The sequence below is a fragment of the Panthera tigris genome, chromosome C2 (genome assembly GCF_018350195.1).
Source record: "Panthera tigris isolate Pti1 chromosome C2, P.tigris_Pti1_mat1.1, whole genome shotgun sequence".
NCBI lineage: Eukaryota > Metazoa > Chordata > Mammalia > Carnivora > Felidae > Panthera > Panthera tigris.
In genome coordinates this window covers 39,338,465-39,359,964 of record NC_056668.1, presented here as the reverse complement: position 1 = coordinate 39,359,964, position 21,500 = coordinate 39,338,465, and the positions used below count along the sequence as shown (strand labels likewise).

The following is a 21,500-nucleotide window of genomic DNA, read 5'->3' as shown; positions in this document are numbered from 1 at the left end:
TTTACCCAGCCAACTACACACATGCTTATACTTGGAAAGGATTCTTTTTTTTTTTTTTTTTGAGAGGGAGAGAGAGAGAGAGGAAGAGGGAGGGAGTTTGCATGTGCACACACACAAGCACGCATGGATGGAGAAGGGGCACAGGGAGAGAGAGAGAATCTTAGGCAGGCTCCATGTCAAGCTCAACTGGGAACCAGATCCCCCAACCCTAGGATCATGACCTGAGCCAAAATCAAGAGTTGGACACTTTACTGAGCCATCCAGATGCCCGGGACAGAATTCTTTAATGCCAGATAATCCCATAGCAGATATTCATAGTAACGATGAAATATGCAATCTCACACACATGCGCGCGCGCACACACACACACACACACACACAAATGAACTTAACCTTCATTTTATGCATAGGATAGTGTGTTCACCATTGGCCTCCTGCTTTCTTCTTCTACCCTATCAAGCCTTTTTCTTATTTATTCTTTAAAATGTGTGGATGATTATAGGTTTGCAAGATATTAGTATTATAGTGGTATGTGCATTTTAAAGGAGAACACAGATGGAACTTTAATCTTGAAATGTCAACTATCAGTTATGGATAAGGAGATTTCAGAAGCATCACTCTATACTACCTCTGAAGTCATTTAATGATAATTCTGCTGGCAGAAATGTCAGTGTATTAAATGTGATTCTTGCAAGAAACAAGAGCAGAACAGGGTCCAAAGGCAGCATGCAGAAGTCCAGGGGAAATATCACTGAAAGAATATACTTGTGCAAAATATAGAGGAAAAATTGATCTGTCAAGATGTTTATTATGTTATTTGCTAAAAACAGGGAAAGAAAAAGAAAAGACACCAAGAACATACAACAACCACAGAAAAATAGTTTGTCATTAGCTATTCAGGTACCAAAGAGTAACTTGAGTAAATGTTCATATGTTTAAAAAGTAGTTTTCAAAATTTGCTGTATACTGTCTGAAAAGCTGTCTCTAGAATGTGCGGGAGGAATATTTGTCTGTATCATTTTGTATATCTCTCTATCTTTGGTGTCTTAAACTGTATCTGGCACATAGCAGGTGCTCAAAAAATATTGTGTGAATTTATTGATTAATTATTTAAAGTAAACATTGGAAAAATATACAGATTAGTGTGGTAATGATTCCATCTTGCGGTGTTGAATTATGGGTACATTTTTCCTAATTTTCTGAACTTTTCCCACCCTTCTCCTACCTTGCTGTCCACATATATATCCTGTTGATATGCAGTAATACATATTTTCAATCTCCTTCTACCCCAGTACATGCTCATTTATGTTTACAGATGGACAAAAGAGATAATTCTGTAAAGAGAAAGATTAGAAATAAACAGATTGCATTTTTTGAAAAACAAAAGTCAAGACATAGTGTGTATGTACTTTGTGTAGCAACAGTTTTGTCTACATCCAGAGATAGTGACATAGCACAGAAATGACTTCTCTCTGTTTCAGTCATGAGCTAGTTTTTCCATTGTACTATTCCACAGCTAATAAAACAGAGCAATTCTGCTTGTTTTTAATGTTCTGCCAGTGAACATACTGCTAAGAACAATAAGTATGAAATAAATTCTCATATTTTTTTCAGAGAGAATTAGTCTTTTACCATGAAATTTGGCCAAGCCAGGCAAATTAAACCTAGACAACAAAGCTTCAATTAGACATGCTACAGCACAGACTTACATGAAGAGTCTCTGAGTAGATTATAGTTCCAGAAATCGACAGATACTATAACAATATGCATTAGCCTCTGATTTTGCTCTGGTTTTAGTAATATGTGAGGTCTGGGACAGAACTGCACTGTATTCAAACTCAAAACTGAAATCTGGTACATAGTTCAACGCATATAAATTGCAGATGCTTCATTTCTGTTCCAGACTTATTTATCCATCTATTCATTCAATTCACTTCTTCAAGAAATGCATATTTAAGTCCCACCACTTATTAGATGAGTTGCTTATTAGTTGGGGTAACTATTATTTAATCGAACATCTTAAATGAGTTGCTAAATGTTTTGGCATCAGCTTCCTCATATATAAAGTGCAGATAATATTTGTAAATATCTTGGTAGTTTCTGGGATTGAGTTGACACATGCGATGTTTGAAAAGACCTGGCATATGATAAGACCTCAATAAATATTAGCTCCTTTTACTGCTCAGAACCTGGAGCCTGTTTCAGATTCTGTGTCTCCCTCTCTCTTTCTGCCCCTGCGCCACTTACACACACACTCTATCTCTCTCAAAAATAAATAAATATAAAAAAATTAAAAAAAAATAAATTGAAGGTATGGTGATGAAAAATTAGACTTTGTTCTGGTTCGTGACAGTTTATAATTTCGTGTGCATCATTACTGCAAGACAATTCTATACGGACATCTAATGTTTCTGCATGTCTTGTGAGCAGAATTATTGACAGACTTTTGTTCTGATTATATTTTCAAATATGTTTTTGTGGAGAACAACCTTAGAAGAGAGAGGTTATGTCTCCTTCCAGAGCAGAGAGCAGGTTTGTTTGTTGTCCATTATATAAAAAAAATAATAATGTCTCTCTGGGACAAAGTGTGGGCAGGGTTGCTTAGAGCCAATTCTGAAAGACTGACATTTTCTAAATTTGGTATTCCTTTTCTCTCATGTAACCCATTGCATGCCCATATGTCACCTGGACCTCATCATTCTTCCTTGAAGGAACTGAGATTCAGGCAAATGTTGATATTTTGGCTGTAGCTATTGCTGTGAATAATAAACTGTCCTTTGTTTCTGATCCAGGAGTGTTTTGCCTTCTGCTAGCATCCAAGCTGACTTAATGTGCAATTCAGATAAAATCTCAAATTCTTCACAATTCCTAACAATCGTTAGGTGAATGATCAGAAATGTAAAGCACATCTGCATAAACACAAAAAGTACATATACACATACAAACATGTTCTTCTCGTGTATATAGAAAAAATGAGAATGGCTAGATATTATAGGAACATTAAGGAGTAGGATGTGGCAGTAGCAGTATTCTATTATAAATTGACACTAAAAACCTTAGAATGGGAAACAAACGTGGGAATCACCTAATCAAAACTACTAGCCAATACTGATAGGTGATACTGATGATACCTACCACTTTTTCTCCAGTGCACGACAGAATAACTGGGGCACAGTATCCACTCACTGAATATATTGCTTAATAAATGTGTAAGTAATTTATGAATACATTTGTTAAAAGAATGTGTATTCCTTACTGCCTGACCATCTCCATAATAGGGTAGGCACTTCTGCGTGGGAAATTCGGTCCTTTGCTGAACTCTTTTCTTTGGAAGTTCTTCCTTACTGTATTAATCAAGCTAGAAGAGACTGTGCTGTGAGAATGTAAAAACCACAAAATATTAGGGAATGGCATTAAATAATAAAAAGTTTATTTCTTTCTCACATCGTCATTCAATATGGGTCAGCAAGCTTGCCTTTCTAGTGACTTTCTCTTTTAAGTGATATGTCAGGAATTGGGGCTCTTCTGTACTGTTGCTCTATGCAGGAGTAAAATAAAAATGGCAGAATTATCTCTGGTGTACTTAATTGAACTAAAATTTGAGTTTTTGAACTTAATTCATTGATTCTAAGTCTTCCATTAGAGCAAAACCCAACAACAACAACAACAACAGCAGCAGCGTGTTTACTCTTTTCAGCATGATATTGTAGACAATCAAATACTTATTTCCCTTTAGTCTTTATTTTTCCTAGGCTAAATAATCATAATTCCTATAATCAGGTCATGCATTATATCATTCTCAGGTACCTCACCGCTTTGATTATTTTCCTTTGGGCATCCCTTGCTTTGTCAATAACATTTCAAGAGAACCACTAAAAACTGAATATAGTACCTCAGATGTTGTCAGACAAACATAGATGAAGTGAGCCTAATTTCCCATGATTTAAATTCTAGAGAGTCCAACACCTCTAGCCTTACATATTATCTTGTGAGAATTATGGAACACCAGGAAGGACAGTATTTTTAAGTATTGACTGATGCTCGCCATACTTCATTCCATTTTAGCCTGTCACCTCTCCTCCATTTAGGTCACTAGACTTTACACAGGCATTGCCTCAAGGAGGAGTGGCAACTATGGAAATTCCTGGCTTTTAAGCTTAAAAAGAAAAAAAAAAGCCACACAAGAATACTCGAAGATCAAGTTTTTCCTGCCTTTGAAGAGATAATAATTCTCTGGGCTAGAAGAAATAGGGAAGAATTACAGAGGAAGCTAGAGAGTTAGACACTGAGGAAGGCATAGGAGAGCAGTTTTCTGTGCCCTGTCCTCTCCACTTCCACCATCACCTTTGGATTTGGTCCTGAAAAGGGGAGAGGAGCAATAAAAGTCAGTCAGAACTAAAATTTGAGAAGATACAATACCTGTGTCTCTGCCCTTTGTTTAGCATGCTGAGAGGCAGCAGCCTGCCGAGAATGTTACCATAGCATGAGAAATGAGTAGAGGTGGCTTTGTGGGGAGTCAGAACTGAGAACTGAAGCAACCATGTTCTCCCTCCCCACCCCCCACCCCAGCCCCACAATTAGCCAAATGCCATTTCAGGAGAAGGGAAAAATCTGAAATGTCCAGTTTAACCTGAAATCATGAGTGTAGCCAGAAAAAGTTGAGAAAATCCATCAGTGACTGAGTTTACTTGTACTTGACTAAGATTACCTTTTCTGCCTTTAGGAGCACTGAATGCTATATGCTGTAACAGGGAATAAGTTATGTTTTAGAAAAATATTGTTAACTTTTTAGCACTTCTAAGGACACATCTTAAAAATATTCTGACAGCTACAGCTGGTTTGCTTGTGAATGAAAAAGGTATTGGATTTGGATTTAGAAGATCTAAGTGTAAATTACCATCTCTACATATTTGGCCACGTGTATAGTTTCTCTTTTAGCAATAGTTTCATCAGGAAAAACACACATTCTGACTTTCTCATAGCGGAATGAGATATCAGGTGAGCTAAATTCCTGCAAAATAGTTTTGTAATATTTAAATTGCCAAAAATATATTACCATTACTCTATTTCTACCAGGTAGTTGTGGTCTTAAAATTATGCTAGGTTGAATATAAGTAATTTGATATTACATTTTGATATTGAGTATAAGGAGACACTCTAGTTTGCTCCTTTTCAGATTTTAATGTGCATAGGAATCACCTGGAAGATCTTATCAAAATGTAAATTCAGATTCAGCAGGTTTGGCCCGGGGCCTGAGATTTTCTACTTCTAATTTTCTACTTTCTACTTCTAAGTAGATTTTCTACTTTCTATTATCTACTTTGTAGATAATAATTATGCTGGACTATAGACCACACTTGGAGGAACAGTGCTGTAGTTAACAACTAATTTTTGTACATTTCCTGAGCTTGAAGTAACAATTAAAATTTAATACTGCACCTCACATTGCCTCAGCAATAGCTCCCACATTTCTTTATCTCTCCCATCTGTTCATATCAAGTTCTTCATATTCTCAGCATATCTGATATGGATGATGTCATGACCTGATTATCAAATGCTCTGAAATTACTTTTAGAGTTTTTTTTTTTTTTTATATTTGTTATTATCCATAAAGAACATGGTGTGCTTCCAGGGAAAGTATAAACAAACAGTTCAGTCCTTGAGAATTTATGAGATTTAATCCCACAATTTGGCATCAGACATACCGTTATTTCAGTTATTCACTTTTAAGAAATGAACAAAATTTATATTTGGATATTATAAGTAAGAAAGTGAAACAAGTATTAAGGCAATAGAGGCACTGTTTTATTTTGTTTGTTTTTACTGTCTCTGTCTTTTTGAGATTCCAGGAAGGTGGTGTCTGTGGTGGAACAGGTTGTTGTCACTCATGCTTCTGTCCCTCTGGTGGGCACCACTGCTGTCTAGGGTACAGAACATCATGGCAGACATTAGAAATGATGTCATTTATTCAGCTACTAAGAAAACGTTGCACACAAGAGATTGTGGCTTGCTTCTAGGATAGAATGGGTAGAAGCATCCAGAATTGCCAAATTTACACATCAACTTCTCTCACCATCCCTTTTTAGATATGGTATGCACACTGGCTAAGAACTGGACTGTGGAAACAGATTACCTGAGTGGATAATGTTGAGGAAATCACTTAATCACTTGATACCTTGATTTCCCATCTGTATAATGGAGATAATTATTGTATTTAGCTCATGAAGCTTTTTTGAGGATTAAATGAGTTAATATATGTAAAGTGCCAGGCACATAGCAGGTACTATATAAAAGTTGACTATTATCATTATTATTATCTTTATCACCATTATTACTGTTACTTCATTTCCTTATCCTGATCAAGTTTCTGTTGTGGTTAGATAACTTCAGGCGGTAGGTATGTCTCTACCTATACTGCCAGGGTGGACATGATTTTCTTAATCTTTTTGGACACTAACATATGAAGGATGAATGGCGATAATTTATTGTCATGGGAGATGATATGAATCTCCTGAAATTGCGATGGATTTTATATTTTTCAGTTGTGCTACAGTCGTACTATATTAAAGTACTGATTAAAAACCTTAGAAAATGAAAGAAAAAGTATTTTTAAAGGTATTGAAAATACTCACCACATCTAACATTTTATCATTATTCTATAGACAATATGAGAAGAGACGTGTTTGAAGACAATTTACTCGCCAAAAAGGGAATGAAAATTAGGCTAAAAAGTAATTAAAGTATATTTTCTGGATAAAGTTCACATAAAATATTCTTAGCATCTGTGTTCTTCCTATTTGGTGTTGAAAGAGACCAAAACAAAAACATTATAGATTAACAATTCCACAACATTTAAAGATCACAGACAGAGTCGTTCAATTCAAATTAACTTCAGCAGGTTTACACTGTACTTACATTTGGTACTGTGTGAGTCACCAAAGAAATATCTAACTCTGCCTTTTCCCCCATGGAATTTATTGTTTTATCTTTTCATAAGGGAGGCAGTTATGATAATTGAAATGATCAAGGCAAAGTAACGAACAACAACAATAATAATTGCATACAATCAAGTCACAAAATATAAGGTGCGGGCAGTACAAATGATAATGGTATAAAAGAAATCAATTTTAAAATGTTAAGATCTGCTTCCTAGAAGAGGTGCCACTTATAATGGGCCTTGGAAGTAAGTGGGATTTTGAATATATTCCAGGCATCTAAAGCCACAGGGATAATAATGTTAAGACATCCTCTCCAGTAATCTATTTATATAATAAGAATGAAATAGGCAGTTGGGAGGCAAATAAATCACTTTCAGGATTTGAAGATACATGCATACCTCATTTTTGGATCAAACACAGTGCATGAAAATTTGGCAAAACCAAACAAACAACAGACAATGGAGTAATTTTTTTTGTTTGTTTCATAAGTTACTGGCTTTCGAAGTGGTCCAGAAAGGTTTCCTTAAATGCAAAACCTCTTTTGTGTTTATTAAACATAAATTACTTTCAAAAATTGTTATTTACTCTCAATGTTCTAGGTTAACACCTCTTGTACAAAGTGACATCACAGCCCTTAATACCATTTTGTGCCTGGTGATCATAGGAAGTTATGTGGCATAGCTTTTCCTCTCTGCTTTCTCTCTTCTGAATGACAGCAACATGGGCCTTTGGCTTCATTAATCCTAAAATATTTAAATCAAATTACAAAACTAATGTATTAAAAATGAGAAATAAATTCAAACCACATTGTTCTGGCTGCTGTGATTTATTACTCCAATTGGTCTTTGTCTGTGGCTAGTTAGCCCGGTGGGTTAGAACAGAGTGTTAATGATGCCAAGATCAAGAGTTTAATCCTCCCTGGCCTACTTAGCTTTGTTCCATTTCATGGATAGAACCATACCCCCACCCAGACCAGACTTCATGTGATTGTATTCACTTGTCAAAGGCTGACAAAGACAATGGACTTAAATTGGCCCAGGTCTACCATTACTACCAGGAAAACCAGCGAAGAAACAGACAAGGAACTCAAGGTACATAATGAACTAATGGTCTGTCATTATCTTCCATGAAGACAAATGATTCTATCTCATGGTTAAGTACATATTCTTTGGTGATGTTTTAATTCAGGCTAAGGAGTGTCCTGACATTTCTTCATCTCATCTTATTGTTTCCCAACTTAGAGACTTTTATTATTAAATCTCTATAAAATACACTATATCAGGAATACTATGAAATCCTACAATACCAGCCAAAATTAATTCTTTTTTTTTTTTTTTAACGTTTATTTATTTTTGAGACCGAGAGAGACAGAGCATGAACAGGGGAGGGGCAGAGATCGAGGGAGACACAGAATCTGAAACCGGCTCCAGGCTCTGAGCTGTCAGCACAGAGCCCGATGCGGGGCTCGAACTCACGGACCGTGAGATCATGACCTGAGCCGAAGTCAGACGCTTACCCGACCAAGCCACCCAGGCGCCCCCAAAATTAATTCTTGAAAACAGACCTCTACAGAGAGAGCAAGTGGCCTGTTTTAGGAATACATTCTAGGTGCTAAGTAGAGGTACTAAGAGAGGGTCATGGCCAACTTTCCACAAGTCAGAACTAGGGAAGCAGGTGCTGCCAGTTTCCTATGTGTCTCTTCTGGATCAGTGGGAGATATTTATTTATTTATTTATTTATTTATTTATTTATTTATTTATTTATGGGACAGAGAGAGACAGAGCATGAACGGGGGAGGGGCAGAGAGAGAGGGAGACACAGAACTGGAAGCAGGCTCCAGGCTCTGAGCCATCAGCCCAGAGCCCGACGCGGGGCTCGAACTCACGGACTGCGAGATCGTGACCTGAGCTGAAGTCAGACGCTTAACCGACTGAGCCACCCAGGCGCCCCAGTGGGAGATATTTAAAACTTCACTATATATTAAGCAAACCAAACTATGAGGATTAGAAGTAGCCTCATTATTAATTGTAGATAGGTGAAACTTTATCCTCAGAGTCTTTAAGTGAGGTCTTCAATTTGTAACTTGCACTGTGTACGCTAACCTAAAGATGTTATAAAAGGAGTAAATATGTCACAGAAGGGACCACTTTACTAGATGTTGAAAACCATTAGAAAAAAAAAGTGCCACCTTGAATCAGAGTACAAAAAAAAAACCTCTGTAAGAAGCCCTAAGAAATTCTTGCATGGGTGTTTTTAAAATACTCGACAGAGAGAACATGCTATTATGAGCTTACCCATTAAATGTTACAGGTTGAAAGTGAATAAAATAATGCAAGACATAACAGGCATGTGCCATGCATAACTCTCACATGTGTTACACCCTAGATTGTCCTTGAATTCATGGGACTGGATGGATGCTTGCTTTGTGTGTTTTTAGGTCAGAACTCATAAAAAGACCTGCCAATTATGTGGGTTTTTAAATAAGTTTATTTATTTATATTTGAGAGGGAGGGAGAGAGAGAGAGAGAGAGAGAGAGAGAGGGGAAGTGGGGGAGGGGCAGAGGGAAAGGGAGAGGGAGAGAGAGAATCCCAGGCAGGATCCCTACTGTCAGTGTGGAGCATGTCGTGGGGCTCCATCTCACCAAATGAACCTGTGAGGTCATGACCTGAGCCCAAATCGAGAGTCCAACCACTTAACTGAGCGCCCCATGGTTGTTTTTTTTTTTTTAATTTTTGATTGTTCTATGATAAATCTTGTTCTTGATTTTTGTCTGTTCCACAACTTGCCAAGGTAGGTTTGTAACAGGGAAATGCATTAACATTTTGAAGTTCAGCATGGGTCAGGTGGTGCCTTATGAGATTATGTACATTATTTATCCTCATAGAAGTCCTATATATCTGATTATCTTTACTAGATATGAGAAAACTGACATTTTCTTTTTCTGAAGGCAGTGTTTATGCTCTTTTAATTCTTCATGTGAATATCTGAGAGCCCGATGGTGACCCTGCATTTTATTGTCACCCCACAGCCTGGCCAGCTCTGCCCTCCTTGTAAGGAGGTCTGTTACCAGGGACTTCTCTAATCACCCTCTCCTATGCAGCTTGCTGTCCTGGCCACCTGCCTACTCTGGCCACTCTTCTTTACTCCATTTAAAGTCCTTGTTTCCTGAAACCAAGGCCATGTTTCTGGTGGTATCATATGCTATTCAATTTTTAACAGATTATGAAGGAAACAAAGAAAAATTAACCAGAAAAGTACTTTTGAGATAAAAACTCACAATTCAATCCAAAAAGAAAAATTTTAAGCTGCTCCTATAATCCCTTGCAGTTATTTTTCCTGTTGAACTTGGGAATTTTCAGGAGTTCCTTGTTTAGTTATTTCCAAACCAATTCTTAAAGCTAGAAACCCAGAAATTATGGAAAGAACCTAAATGTCCATCAATTGATGAATGGATAAAGAAGATGTGGTTTATATATACAATGGAATACTACTTGGCAATGAGAAAGAATGAAATCTTTCCATTGACAGCAATGTGGATGGAACTGGAGGGTATTCTGTTACATGAAATAAGTCAGTCAGAGAAAGACAGATACCATATGTTTTCACTCATATATGGATCTTCAGAAACTTAGCAGGAGACCATGGGGGAAGGGAAGGGGATAAAAAAAGTTACAAACAGAGAGGGAGGGAGGCAAACCATAAGAGACCCTTAAATACAGAGAACAAACTGAGGGTTGGTGGGGGTTGGGGGAGAGGGGAAAGTGGGTGATGGGCATTAAGGAGGGCACTTGTTGGGATGAGCCCTGGGTGTTGTATGTAAGTGATGAACAATGGGAATCTGCCTCCAAAACCAAGAGCACACTGTACACACAATTTGACAATAAATTATATTTAAAAAAAAGAAAAGAAACCCGGGCTTAGCAGAAATTTTAATTCAATTGACCCATTAGACAAATAATTGATCTATGAAGTTTTCTCTTGAGGCTTGTCAATTCTTTGGTAAATCTAGCCTCTTGCCTCCTCCATACATATATGTGAAGTTAGATGGGTATGCAGTTAATTAGACCTAATGCCCATTTATTATTAAGTGATATGGTTTTTTGGAAGTATTTTGGAATCAAACACTGTGGTCAGATCCTGGTTCAGTCACTCATGAGCTAGGTGATTTTAAAGTATTTAATTTTTCTGATCTTTAGTTCTTCCTAAAGTTCCTTTAGTTCACCATTTAATATCTGAAATGGTGATAGCAACTACTGCATAGGATTATTGTAAGAATCACATGAGGGAGATGAAAGCATTTTTAACACAAATGCCTGGTCCGTTGCAGATCCTCATAAAGTGTGAGTTTCCTTTATCACCATTTTCTTCATGAAAGTACAAAAATCATAAATACCTGATCTATATAAACTCCCTCCATTTTTCGTCATCCTCTTACAAGAGCACATGCATTAAATCATCTAGTCTATAACCTACATTTCAAGTGGTGAAAATCTACTTTTAAATTAAGCCTATCCCTACAACTGTGACTATGTTGAACCCCAAAGGATATTATCCCTTAATAAAGCATAATATCATTATCTCATTCAATAAATATTTAATGAATGTTTATAAGGTACCATAATAGTGAATGAAATATATATGTTTTATGCCTATATTAATCATAATGAAGAGACAAGGGGAAAAAAAGGCTGAGAAAAAGCATGTATTTCAAAAGGAAGAGGGGTGTTGAGAAGGCAGTTATTGGAGAGAATAGTGGAGATGGGATGGGTGTACTTTAGATTGGGAAGTGCCTTTGAGAAAGCACATTGAAGTTACAAACTAGATGGCAACTAGACCAAGTGTGGGGGGAAGAATTATCCAAGTAAATAATGCATGCAAAGACTAAATAAAAGAGAGAGTTTATTGTGCTGGAACAAATGAATGGATGGCATGTGTTATTGCAAAGTCTCATAGTGGGCAGGAGGAAATGGATAGGAGGCTATGGAGGTAAGTTGGCAGAGGAAGAGAGACAGAAGAAATGAGAAAGAGCGACAGAGACAGAGAGAGACAGACACAAAGAGAGAGGGAGAGAGATGGAAAGATAATTTATAATAAAGAGGCACTATATTCACCATCCAACTCAGTGGACATTGACCTAGCCCAGAATAAGAGTAAGATGGGATGCATGAATCTTTCATTTCTTGAGTTGGCCTAAATTCCCAATGCTTCTCTCCCATTATGTGTGTATCTTGCCAATTTGAATAAGATTTTAGCATTTAAAAATTAGCATAATTCTTAAAAGACATGATTCCTTAAACATTGACCATATTTCATCTGGTGTTCAATCCAAAAAAAGGTAGTCTTTTCAATGCTAAAGGTCAAATTGTCTGTGTTGAACTTACTAAGACTCAGTACATATTGAAGAAATTTTCAATAATAATTTGAGCTGCATATGGTTTCATTTGCTTTATTTATTGACTTTAGAACTCCATGTAAGATGTATCTCTACTCTGTAAGTCTTGGGTTCTGAGGAGTGCTCTGGGTTGGAGGTTAATTTTTGTGAGTTATTCGTATATTCAGTATAGGTGATTTGAAGATGGATGAGATCTTTTAGGATGAGAGGCTAGAGTAAGATAACTAAAAGGTCTAGGACAAAGCAACCAATAAACTCAATATTTAGAGTTTAAGTAGAGGAGGACTTGGCAGAGGAAACTGAGAATAACCAAAGTGTAAGTAGAAAGTTTAAGACGGGGGGAGGGGGTGTCATGGAAGGATGTCAAGAGAAAAGAGAATTTTAAGGAGTGATTAATCCTTAATGTCAAAATTAATGAAGCATCAATTAGGATGCAGTTTGAAATGAACTTTGAACTTGCTATCATGATCATTATTGGTGATTTTAATAAATTTTAGTGGGGTAATGGGACAGAAATCTGACTGTAAGTGGACTAAATAGGGAATGGAAAGGGAGAATAAGGAGAAAGTGAATTTGAGGGCTTTGAGAATGATGGAGAAGATAGGAGGCAATAGTTGCAAGAGAACATGGATAAACGTGCTAGAGAAATACAGTAAAGTTGCTGAGCATTGAAGAAGGCCCATTTAAGGCAGGTGATCCTAGAGGAAAACTGAATAAAGTGGCTTATTGCTTAACATGTGAGATTTGACCTTCTGTTCTTACAACTATTCTACTGGTATTACTGGCACCAGCCCTAGATCCAGGCAAACAGAGCCCCTCCCTGGCCTCTGAGTTTTAGAGTAGTCCTCACTGGCCCTCTTTCCTGTTGTGCCTCTCTGTAGGGCAAAGGGGACATGCTTACCCAAAACTTCCTTCTTGTACCCCTTTCCCCATTAAACTATTGCATTAGTTTCCTATTGCTGCTGTAACAAATTGCCACAAACTCAGTGGCTTAAAACTATGTAGATTGATTATCTTACAGTTACGGAGGTCAGAAGTCCAAAATGATGTTGGCAAGGCTGTGTTCCTTCTGGTGGCTCTACAACACCCCAGTTGCTTGCCTTTTTTGTCTTCTAGAGGTTCCTTCTGTTCCTTAGCTCATTGTTCCCTTTCATCATCACAGTTATCTATGGTCTGTAGAGTACTTCTCACTTCAGATCAATGTGACACTGACTCTTCTGCCTCCTGACTCCTTAAAAGGACCCTTGTGATTACACTGGGCCCAGCCAGATAATCCAGGATAATTTTCCTGTCTTAAAATCTACTCGTTAATAAACTTAATTCCATCAGCAGTCTCTCTCCCTTTTGCTATGTGAGATAGGCATGTTCATAAATTCTAGGGATTAGAGTACAACATTTTTGAGGGTTGGACAGGCATCATTCTGCCTACAACAACCACGTTTCTTAAGACCTGGGAAATTCCTGTGCAGATGAGCCAAACCTGCTTCCTCAGAGCCATGATTTTAGAGTGGGCTGCATTATCAGGGACTCAGCTTAGGCCAGACAGCTGGTCAAGGATCTGCTGTTTGGTGAATTGGGAGGGGAGTAGCTAGATACACAGGTTGAGAAATCCATGTGTGTGTACAGAAGGTTCCATGTTTCTTACACTGGCACCCCAATTAAAGACAAGCCTGGCTGTCATCACTCAGAAAAACAAAACAAAACAAAACAAAAAACTGCTTTCTTTTTTGCCCTATCTTATCCCAAGAGATACTGGGAAACCTACTTCATGTTACCCTCTCTAATTAAAACTGGTTTGGGGAGTTCACCACACCAAATTCCAGCCGTAAAATTGGGAACATTCTGGGAAATTTGGTGAGTGAGGCAAAAATATAGGGACTGTAAACCCCTGGCTCAGAAGAGTTGGGAACATTTAAGGTAATTTTAATATTCTGTTGGAATTATAGTGGCTGGGTAGAAAAGAGTAAGAGGATCAACACCAATGGCTAGGATCTGGTTCCACATCTGAGCCAGAAGGGAGGTGGGATGGTTTCAGAGAAGGAAGAGAAAAGATAAAAGGGTAAATTTCAGGAACTTTAGCTCAGAAGTGCAAATAATCAAATTTCATCTCATTTATTTCATCTCAATTATTCCAAATAATTGTGACACCTCCACATAATTAACATGACAGTGAGTACACCAGTGATCAGATCATATTCTCTGATCTGTGTGACTCACAACTGTTAAATGCAATTGGCCTACATTTCTACGCCACCTCTTTTCTAAAACATCAAGGTAACCAAAGGATGATCTAATCTAAAACCTCTTCTTTTGTGTACGTATATGCTTAAATGGATATCTATGAATATACATGCATGCATACATGTGTGTATAGGCATAAATAGATACTATATATATATATATATATATATATATATGCTTGTTTGTATATCCTTATCATGGGGTGATAGAGAACTGAGCCAAGAGTGAAAAGATTTGGGATTTTGGTTAGAGTGTGCCAAAAGGAGACATTAATTCTGTAGGAGACATTAACCAGACCATGTGTTTGCTTATTGTTGAAAGATGTTGAAAGATGTTAGACTAGATGATCTTTCTTGATTCTTTTTCACCCTAAAACTCTAAATATCTATCTGGGAAGTCAGAGCTCCAACTTAGCTTTCCTTAACAGGAATTTTTTCTTCTAGATTCTAATTATGGACAGAATTTATCTTTAGTCTTTCATTTTTTCCCCTATCAGTACAATACAGAAATGAAGGAAGGTATCAAAACAAAGATATGGCAGAGGTGCCTGGTTGGCTCAGTCGGTTGAGCATACAACTCTTGATTTTGGCTCAGGTCATGTTCCCGGGGTCGTGGGATCGAGCCCCACATTGGGCTCCATGCTGAGCTTGGAGCCTGATTGGGATTCTCTCTCTCTCCCTGTGTCCCTCTCTACCACTTGCATGCTCTCACTCTCTCTCTAAAATAAAAAAAAAAAAAACAAATAAATAAACAAACAGAAAACCAAAAATACTGCAGTATAGAAAGATTTTGCCAAATAACTCCAGACTTTTGAGTCCATGACTTACTGGTATCGAAGAACTACATCTTTGTCATATAATAAATATTTGCACCATAGTAGAGGCCATATGGGGGAATAAGGAAGATGCAGAAATTGGGAGTATGGACATTCTGGATTTAGTTCTGGATTTTTTTTCTAAGTCAACAAATACATACTGAACATCTTCTAAATGTTAAATAACAAGATATAAGTGCTCTCTGCAAGTCTAGTAGAGGAGATATATTGAACATGTAATTATACCAATAATAATGAGCTACAGATACATTAAGTTATTTGAAGATAGAGTTGGAAGATACAGCGCTTCAAACAGAGGGCTTGCTGTAGAGGAAAGGGGGCCCTTGCAAACCAGCTTTGTGGTCTAATTCATCACTTTACAGTCTAGGTCCAAAGTTCCTCACATAACAAGGAACTTCTCATTCTAACATACAGTGGAGATCCTGACACAGAATCTAAAACCATGTTCCATGTTCTGACCTGAACTGATTTCAGATATGCTTGGATCCCCTACGAGTTTGTAAGTTCCTTGAAGAGTTTTCTTTTCCCCTTTTTAGAATACTTTATACAATAAATGTTTATTAAGCCAGGTATTATATGATTTAGATTACAGATAAAAAAATCACAGTCCCTGCTCTTACGTGGCCATGGTCATACTGGGGAAAAAAAGCAAATGGGAAATTTCAAATCAAGTAGTTGGTATGGTGAGAGCAGTGTTCATAGGGTGCTGGAGTTGCCAAGAGTAGAGGCATCAAAGCTGGTCTTCAGTGGATGTTCTGGAAGATGGTTCCCTAAAGAACAAAAAGGAGGTAGCAAGTGAAGAAGGTAAAGGGTGTTGGTGCAGATGTTCTGGTAATATATAATAAGACAAGGTCATAGGAGTTAGCAAGCTCTTTCCTGGAAAGGGAGGTCTAAACTCAGGTGGCTGAATGGACAGTTATAGGAGATGGTGACATAGACAGGGACCAGAATTTGAAGATTAAAGAGTTGGGACTATACATTGTAGGGAGCTATTATAAAATATTTTTTAAAGAGGGACAAAACATTATTACTCTCTTGGATCTGCAGTGGCTGGAACAGAAAACAGTAAGAGGATAAATTGTGTGAAGAATGGATCAGAAGAGGGTTAAGGTTGGGGCCTAGAAATCAGGTAGAAGCCTCCTGCAGGAGTCTGGGTGAAATATGCCAAGTGAACTAAGGATTATAGCCACAGAGATAAAAAGATGAAGGCACAGAGTCAGAAGTGTAAAAGTTGGGATCAAGTGGACTTAGACCAGAAGCAGGGACCGTAAGAAGAAGAAAGAAGTGTCTGATGATTCTCAGATTTCTAACTCAGCAACTGGTAGGTGGGAGTTTCAATACCTGAGCTGGAAGTTAAAAGAGGAGGATTAGGTTGGGGCTATGGGGAAATATTAGTGCTATTATGACTGAGGTTCCTATGGAACATCTATGTGGAAACATCTAGACAGAAGCCAGATAGATGAACCTGGAACACAGGAAAGGAGTATGGCCAGAGGATGTCAATTTTTAAAATGACAGTGATAAACATTTCAAATAAGTTTGCATATGTCTTATTGATAGGAATACTTCTTCATGACAAAAAGCACAAAATCCAAGCTGTGAAAGCCTGTAATAAATATATTTTTAATATTTAGTAGATGAAAGAATGAATGAGTGAATAAGAGTTGTTATAATAGCAAAGAGTTCCTGTCAAATTATTATAGTTTATGTATTTGGGTGTATAGTGTGTGCACGTGTGAATATATATGTATTGATGTATGTATATCTATGTAGTTATGTATGCACACATACACATTCATATCAAGATTAGCAATAAATTAATACTGTGCATCTGTATTAGTCAGCTAGGGCTGCCATAACAAAAAGGACTGGTTGCCTTAAGCAACAGAAATTTACTTTCTCACAGTTTTGAAGTCTGAAAGTCCAAGATCAAGCTGCCCTCAAGGTGAGTTTTTGGTGAGCCCTCTCCTCCTGGCTTGTAGACTGCACCTTCGCACTGGGTTTCACAAGTCCTTTCCTCTGTGCCAGTGCAGAGAGCAATCCCTGGTGTCCCTTCTTCTTCTTATAAAGACACCAGTTAGTAATCTTAATTACCTCCTGATAGGCCCTGTCTCCAAACATAGTCACAATGAGCGTTAGACTTCATTGAATTTTGGGGGGACACAATTCAGTCCTTAACAACATCAGTGCATTTGACGTCCACATCAATTTTTTTCTCAGAGAAAGGGTAGTCTCTGGGAAAACAAAGAAACTGTTCTGTGTCATAAAAGAGAATGCCTATATTTAAAGGGAGAGATATGCTTGGTAAAGGTCAAAGAGTTTACTGATTTGTAACTAATTATAATTATTTTCCATTTTGCTTGGTTATATCAAAATACAATCATATTCCTTCAGATTTTTTTTTCTTTTTCATTTTGGAGAGGATTATAAGCTACTTGCAAGTAGATAAACCTGTCATAGCTGAATGGGTTTAATTGGTTGTTATTGCCTATTGCTCTATGGAAACCAGGCAGGAAAAGCCAGAAAAGGTTGACGTCCCACAAGAATGTCATACCATGAAGGTGTAAACTTAAAGCGGAGATCACTCGTAGAAAACTGTTGCATTCTTGGCATGTGTGCATTTGGCAATAAAGTTAACTTTCACTTACTGTTAGATTTAATGGAGGGGCTAATGCCAGTTTATTTTGCGCCTGTTCTGTTTTACCTCTTTGCACACTTGGCCTTCGTTTAGCTCTGGCCCCGTGTTGCTGCTCCCCCTAAATGCTCCCCCGGGGGTGGGAAGACCCCGCCCTGACAGCCAGGTGACAGAGACAGGGTGGGAAGCCCGAGCTCTGAGGGCGCGGAGCCTCACGCATACCGTTCCCCTCCCACCATCATCCGCTGCTAGGAGGCGGAGAGGGCTTCAAACTTAGCTCCAATCCGCAGCCGGCCTTCCCCGGGGTCCCCTGCTGGGCGACCCGCCCGCAGCGGACCCAGTTTGAAGAACTTTACGGAGCTCGGCTTCAGAGCCTGGAGCGGCGAAGTGCTCCCCCTCCTCCCCAGCGGCCCCCTCCCTCTGCCCCCGCCTCCCGGTCCTCGCCCAGGCTCGAGCTCCGGTGATAGGACGAGCTCCGGGCGTGCATTGTGTATATGCAAACCAGAGCCCCGGCTCCCCGGGGCTGCCCTACCCGGCCGGGGCTGAGGCTGCGGCTGGAGCTGCGGTGGGTGCTGCTGTCCTCGCCGGAGCCCGGCGCTGTCATGCCCCCGCCGCGCGGCGGGCCGCTGAGCCCCGGAGCCGCTATATAAGCGCAGGCAAGGGGACATTCGGAGGGGCTGAAGATGAAGGTGCCCGCGCATGGGCCCCCACTGATTGCCAACCCCTCCCGAGCCCGCGCCCAGCGCGGAGCCCGCGGCCGCCCAGGACCCGCCTTCGCCGCAGTAGCAGCTGGAGCAGCGACAGAGGAGGCAGCTACGGCGGTGGCGGCGGCGCCCGTCGCCGGAGCGCGTAGATCGGCGGCGGCAGCTCGGGGGCCGCCGCTGCCCCGGCTGCCATGAGTTGTGCGGAGGTGATGTATCACCCCCAGCCGTATGGAGCGCCCCAGTATCTGCCCAACCCTGTGGCAGCTGCAACCTGCCCCACAGCCTACTACCACCCGGCGCCCCAACCTGGCCAGCAGGTGAGTCACCGACCGGGCAGCCCGCCGGGGGCGGGGGCGGGGGCGAGGGGCACCGAGAGTATCTGTCTGGGACTGGGGCGACGTCCCGCCGGGACGGGTGGCGCGGAGGATGCTCTGGGACCTGCGGGAGCGCCCTTGAGCCGAAAGCCATTAGTAGGGAAGAGGAGAGGCTTCGGGAAGGGACGAGCACAGCAGCCTGGTGGACGGGTGGGGATTCATTACCTGGCTGGGGGCTTCATTGGCTGTTGTCGCCGGAGCTCAGAGGCTGGTCCTCATAGGCACCTTAGCTCTTTGGGCTGTTTTCTGAAACTCACCAAGGGCATCTGTCTTAGGAGTATGTGAGTAAACTTCCTTTAAATCAAATATCTTGTTTCCTTTGGAAAGGTGGAGTGTTTCAGGGTTTTGTGGATTAAGAGGATGAAATGTGTCACTGACATAGGGGAGGCTACTTGGACAGTGAGCTCATGGAATGACCTTTCTGGAACTTTTATGGTGGAATATCGATCTCGTGTAACGCCTGTCAAATGTTACTAGGATTTCTCTGTAGAGTCTGTCTTCTCATGACTGTGACTTAGAGGGCAGGAATTGATCCCAAAGTTCCTCATTCATTTTTAATTCTATCAAAGCGCAGAGGTGTTCTAGTTCAGTCCGCTGGGAGTGTGTCGGTCTTCAAGAAGTAACTTTGGATCTCGGGATGTTGGACCTTCACCATGCTGGTGAGAGTGACTGAGAATGCTGTGGCTAAAAAGGGTTCTAGAACCAGGGAGATGATATAGTTCCTTTAGAAGGGAGGATAGGGTGTGGAGAATTTGGCACTAGGTACCCCTGGACATTCCTCTCTGGACACCAACAGAGTGTGTGTCAAGACTTAGTGCTACAGAGAACACATATGTGAGTATGTGGCACTAGCTTGTACCAAAGTAGAGTCTTCAGACTTTGGGAATTAGGGGGGGTTGATTTGGTGAGATTTAAAAAAATACAATTTACACACTCTGAGGTGGAGACACTTATCAGGGAACTAGCTATGGTTTGGAGATTACCATCCACAGAATTTATTGATTGGGTTTTTTAAATTTCTTAGGAACCATATGTTTTATTATGGTCTTAAGGGTTTGGCTCTTTCATTTATTATTATTGATATAGTTAGGTAATATTTTAATTTTAATTTCTCTATTCCCTTTACGTCTGTTTCTTTGCTATACTTGTAGTGCTACTCTTTGGAAAGAAATCATAATTTCTGCTTAGAATTTAGGGACTGTAAAATTCAGCTGATTCTGGAACAGGGTACGTGCTAAACAATATTTACCTAGTAGACAATATAAGGCTAACAGGGCCAAGTAGGGCAAGAGAGGAAGGAGCCCCACTTTCTTGCTGTCTTTTTTTTTTCTTTTTTTTAATATTCAGCAGCTTCAGCATTGAAAGCAAGATATAAAGAGGAGATGGGAAAGCATTTTGTAATTTATGGTCAAGGGTGATGGGTTGAAAACATTTTGGCTATGCTGTTTGCTTTTCTTTGGGTTTAAATAGAAAAGACATAGGTAACAGAGAAAACCACTTAGGTACACATTAGGCAAGCGAGGCACAGAGATGCTGGATATGTTTTATGTGTTTTATAAACACTCAGTCCAAGCTAAACCAACCTATTTCCTCCTCTCCTTTCTTCCATCTTGGAGACTGTAGAACCTTTCAATTGTCAGTTGGAATGTGGACAAGCAACAGACTCAAAATTACTAACCATACAAAAAAATGTATTTTCCCCTTAAAAAATAACTTGAGCTATGGAAGTTATGAATAGGGTTTTGTTTTATAGAATTATGAAAATAATTTCATTAATATATGAATATGTGGTGGAGCTTAGGATTGTGAGACTCTTGAACTAGAAAATAAAATTCAGCATCAGAAAAATTCTAAGTTACTCATCATAAAATATAGTTTTTGGTAAGAAGTAACTCCAGTACTCTCACTTTTTCAATAGCGCTACAACTCAATCCCCAAATTTCATTCTTTTGCTAAGACCATCAACAAAATGAAGAATGAGCTTTCTTTTTTGCCTGAGTAGTCCACATTGATTAGTGGCACATATTATTAAGTATCAACTTTACTATACATTAGGGTTCTTTGGCTATCATTCAAGTAGATAATTAGGTTAAGTTGACTTTAAGAACTAAGTTGAGAGGTGTGCTTGGAAATTTTCATGTCACTCTTACTAAAATGACTTGTTTGAGGTTACTTTTTGTTGTTGTTGTTAAGTGAAGAAACTATTTGACTAACTGACTAGCGAAATGAAGAGACTTGATAGTCTAACTACTGTTCTTTTACTGTCAGGAGTTTATTTTGATGACCTATATTTTCTATTGGAAAAAAGAGCAAATCAGGAAATTCTTATCAGGCTGACAGCATTTTTAGACTATGTGGTGCGTGGGTGAAGTGGGACTAA

At 39.2% G+C, this 21,500-nt stretch overlaps 1 protein-coding gene across 9 annotated transcripts in view; it reads left to right on the top strand.

The window, feature by feature from the left end:
- The window catches only part of VGLL3 (vestigial like family member 3), a 93,962-nt gene that overhangs the window by 20,001 nt on the left and 52,461 nt on the right, over positions 1–21,500 (top strand). For 6 of the 9 annotated variants that reach the window (XR_006222079.1, XR_006222080.1, XM_042998644.1 and 3 more), the window contains exon 1: positions 18,583–19,063. The exons of 1 other annotated variant lie outside the window; for it this stretch is intronic. Coding sequence is in view for 4 of the 8 variants with exons in the window: in XM_042998644.1 (XP_042854578.1) it covers positions 18,938–19,063 (126 nt within the window). In the remaining 4 variants the exon portion in view is untranslated. Of the gene's footprint in view, positions 1–15,831; positions 15,907–18,582; positions 19,064–19,846; positions 19,955–21,500 lie in introns of those variants that run through there. 2 more of the 9 variants (XM_042998643.1, XM_042998642.1) reach the window with 2 other exon arrangements.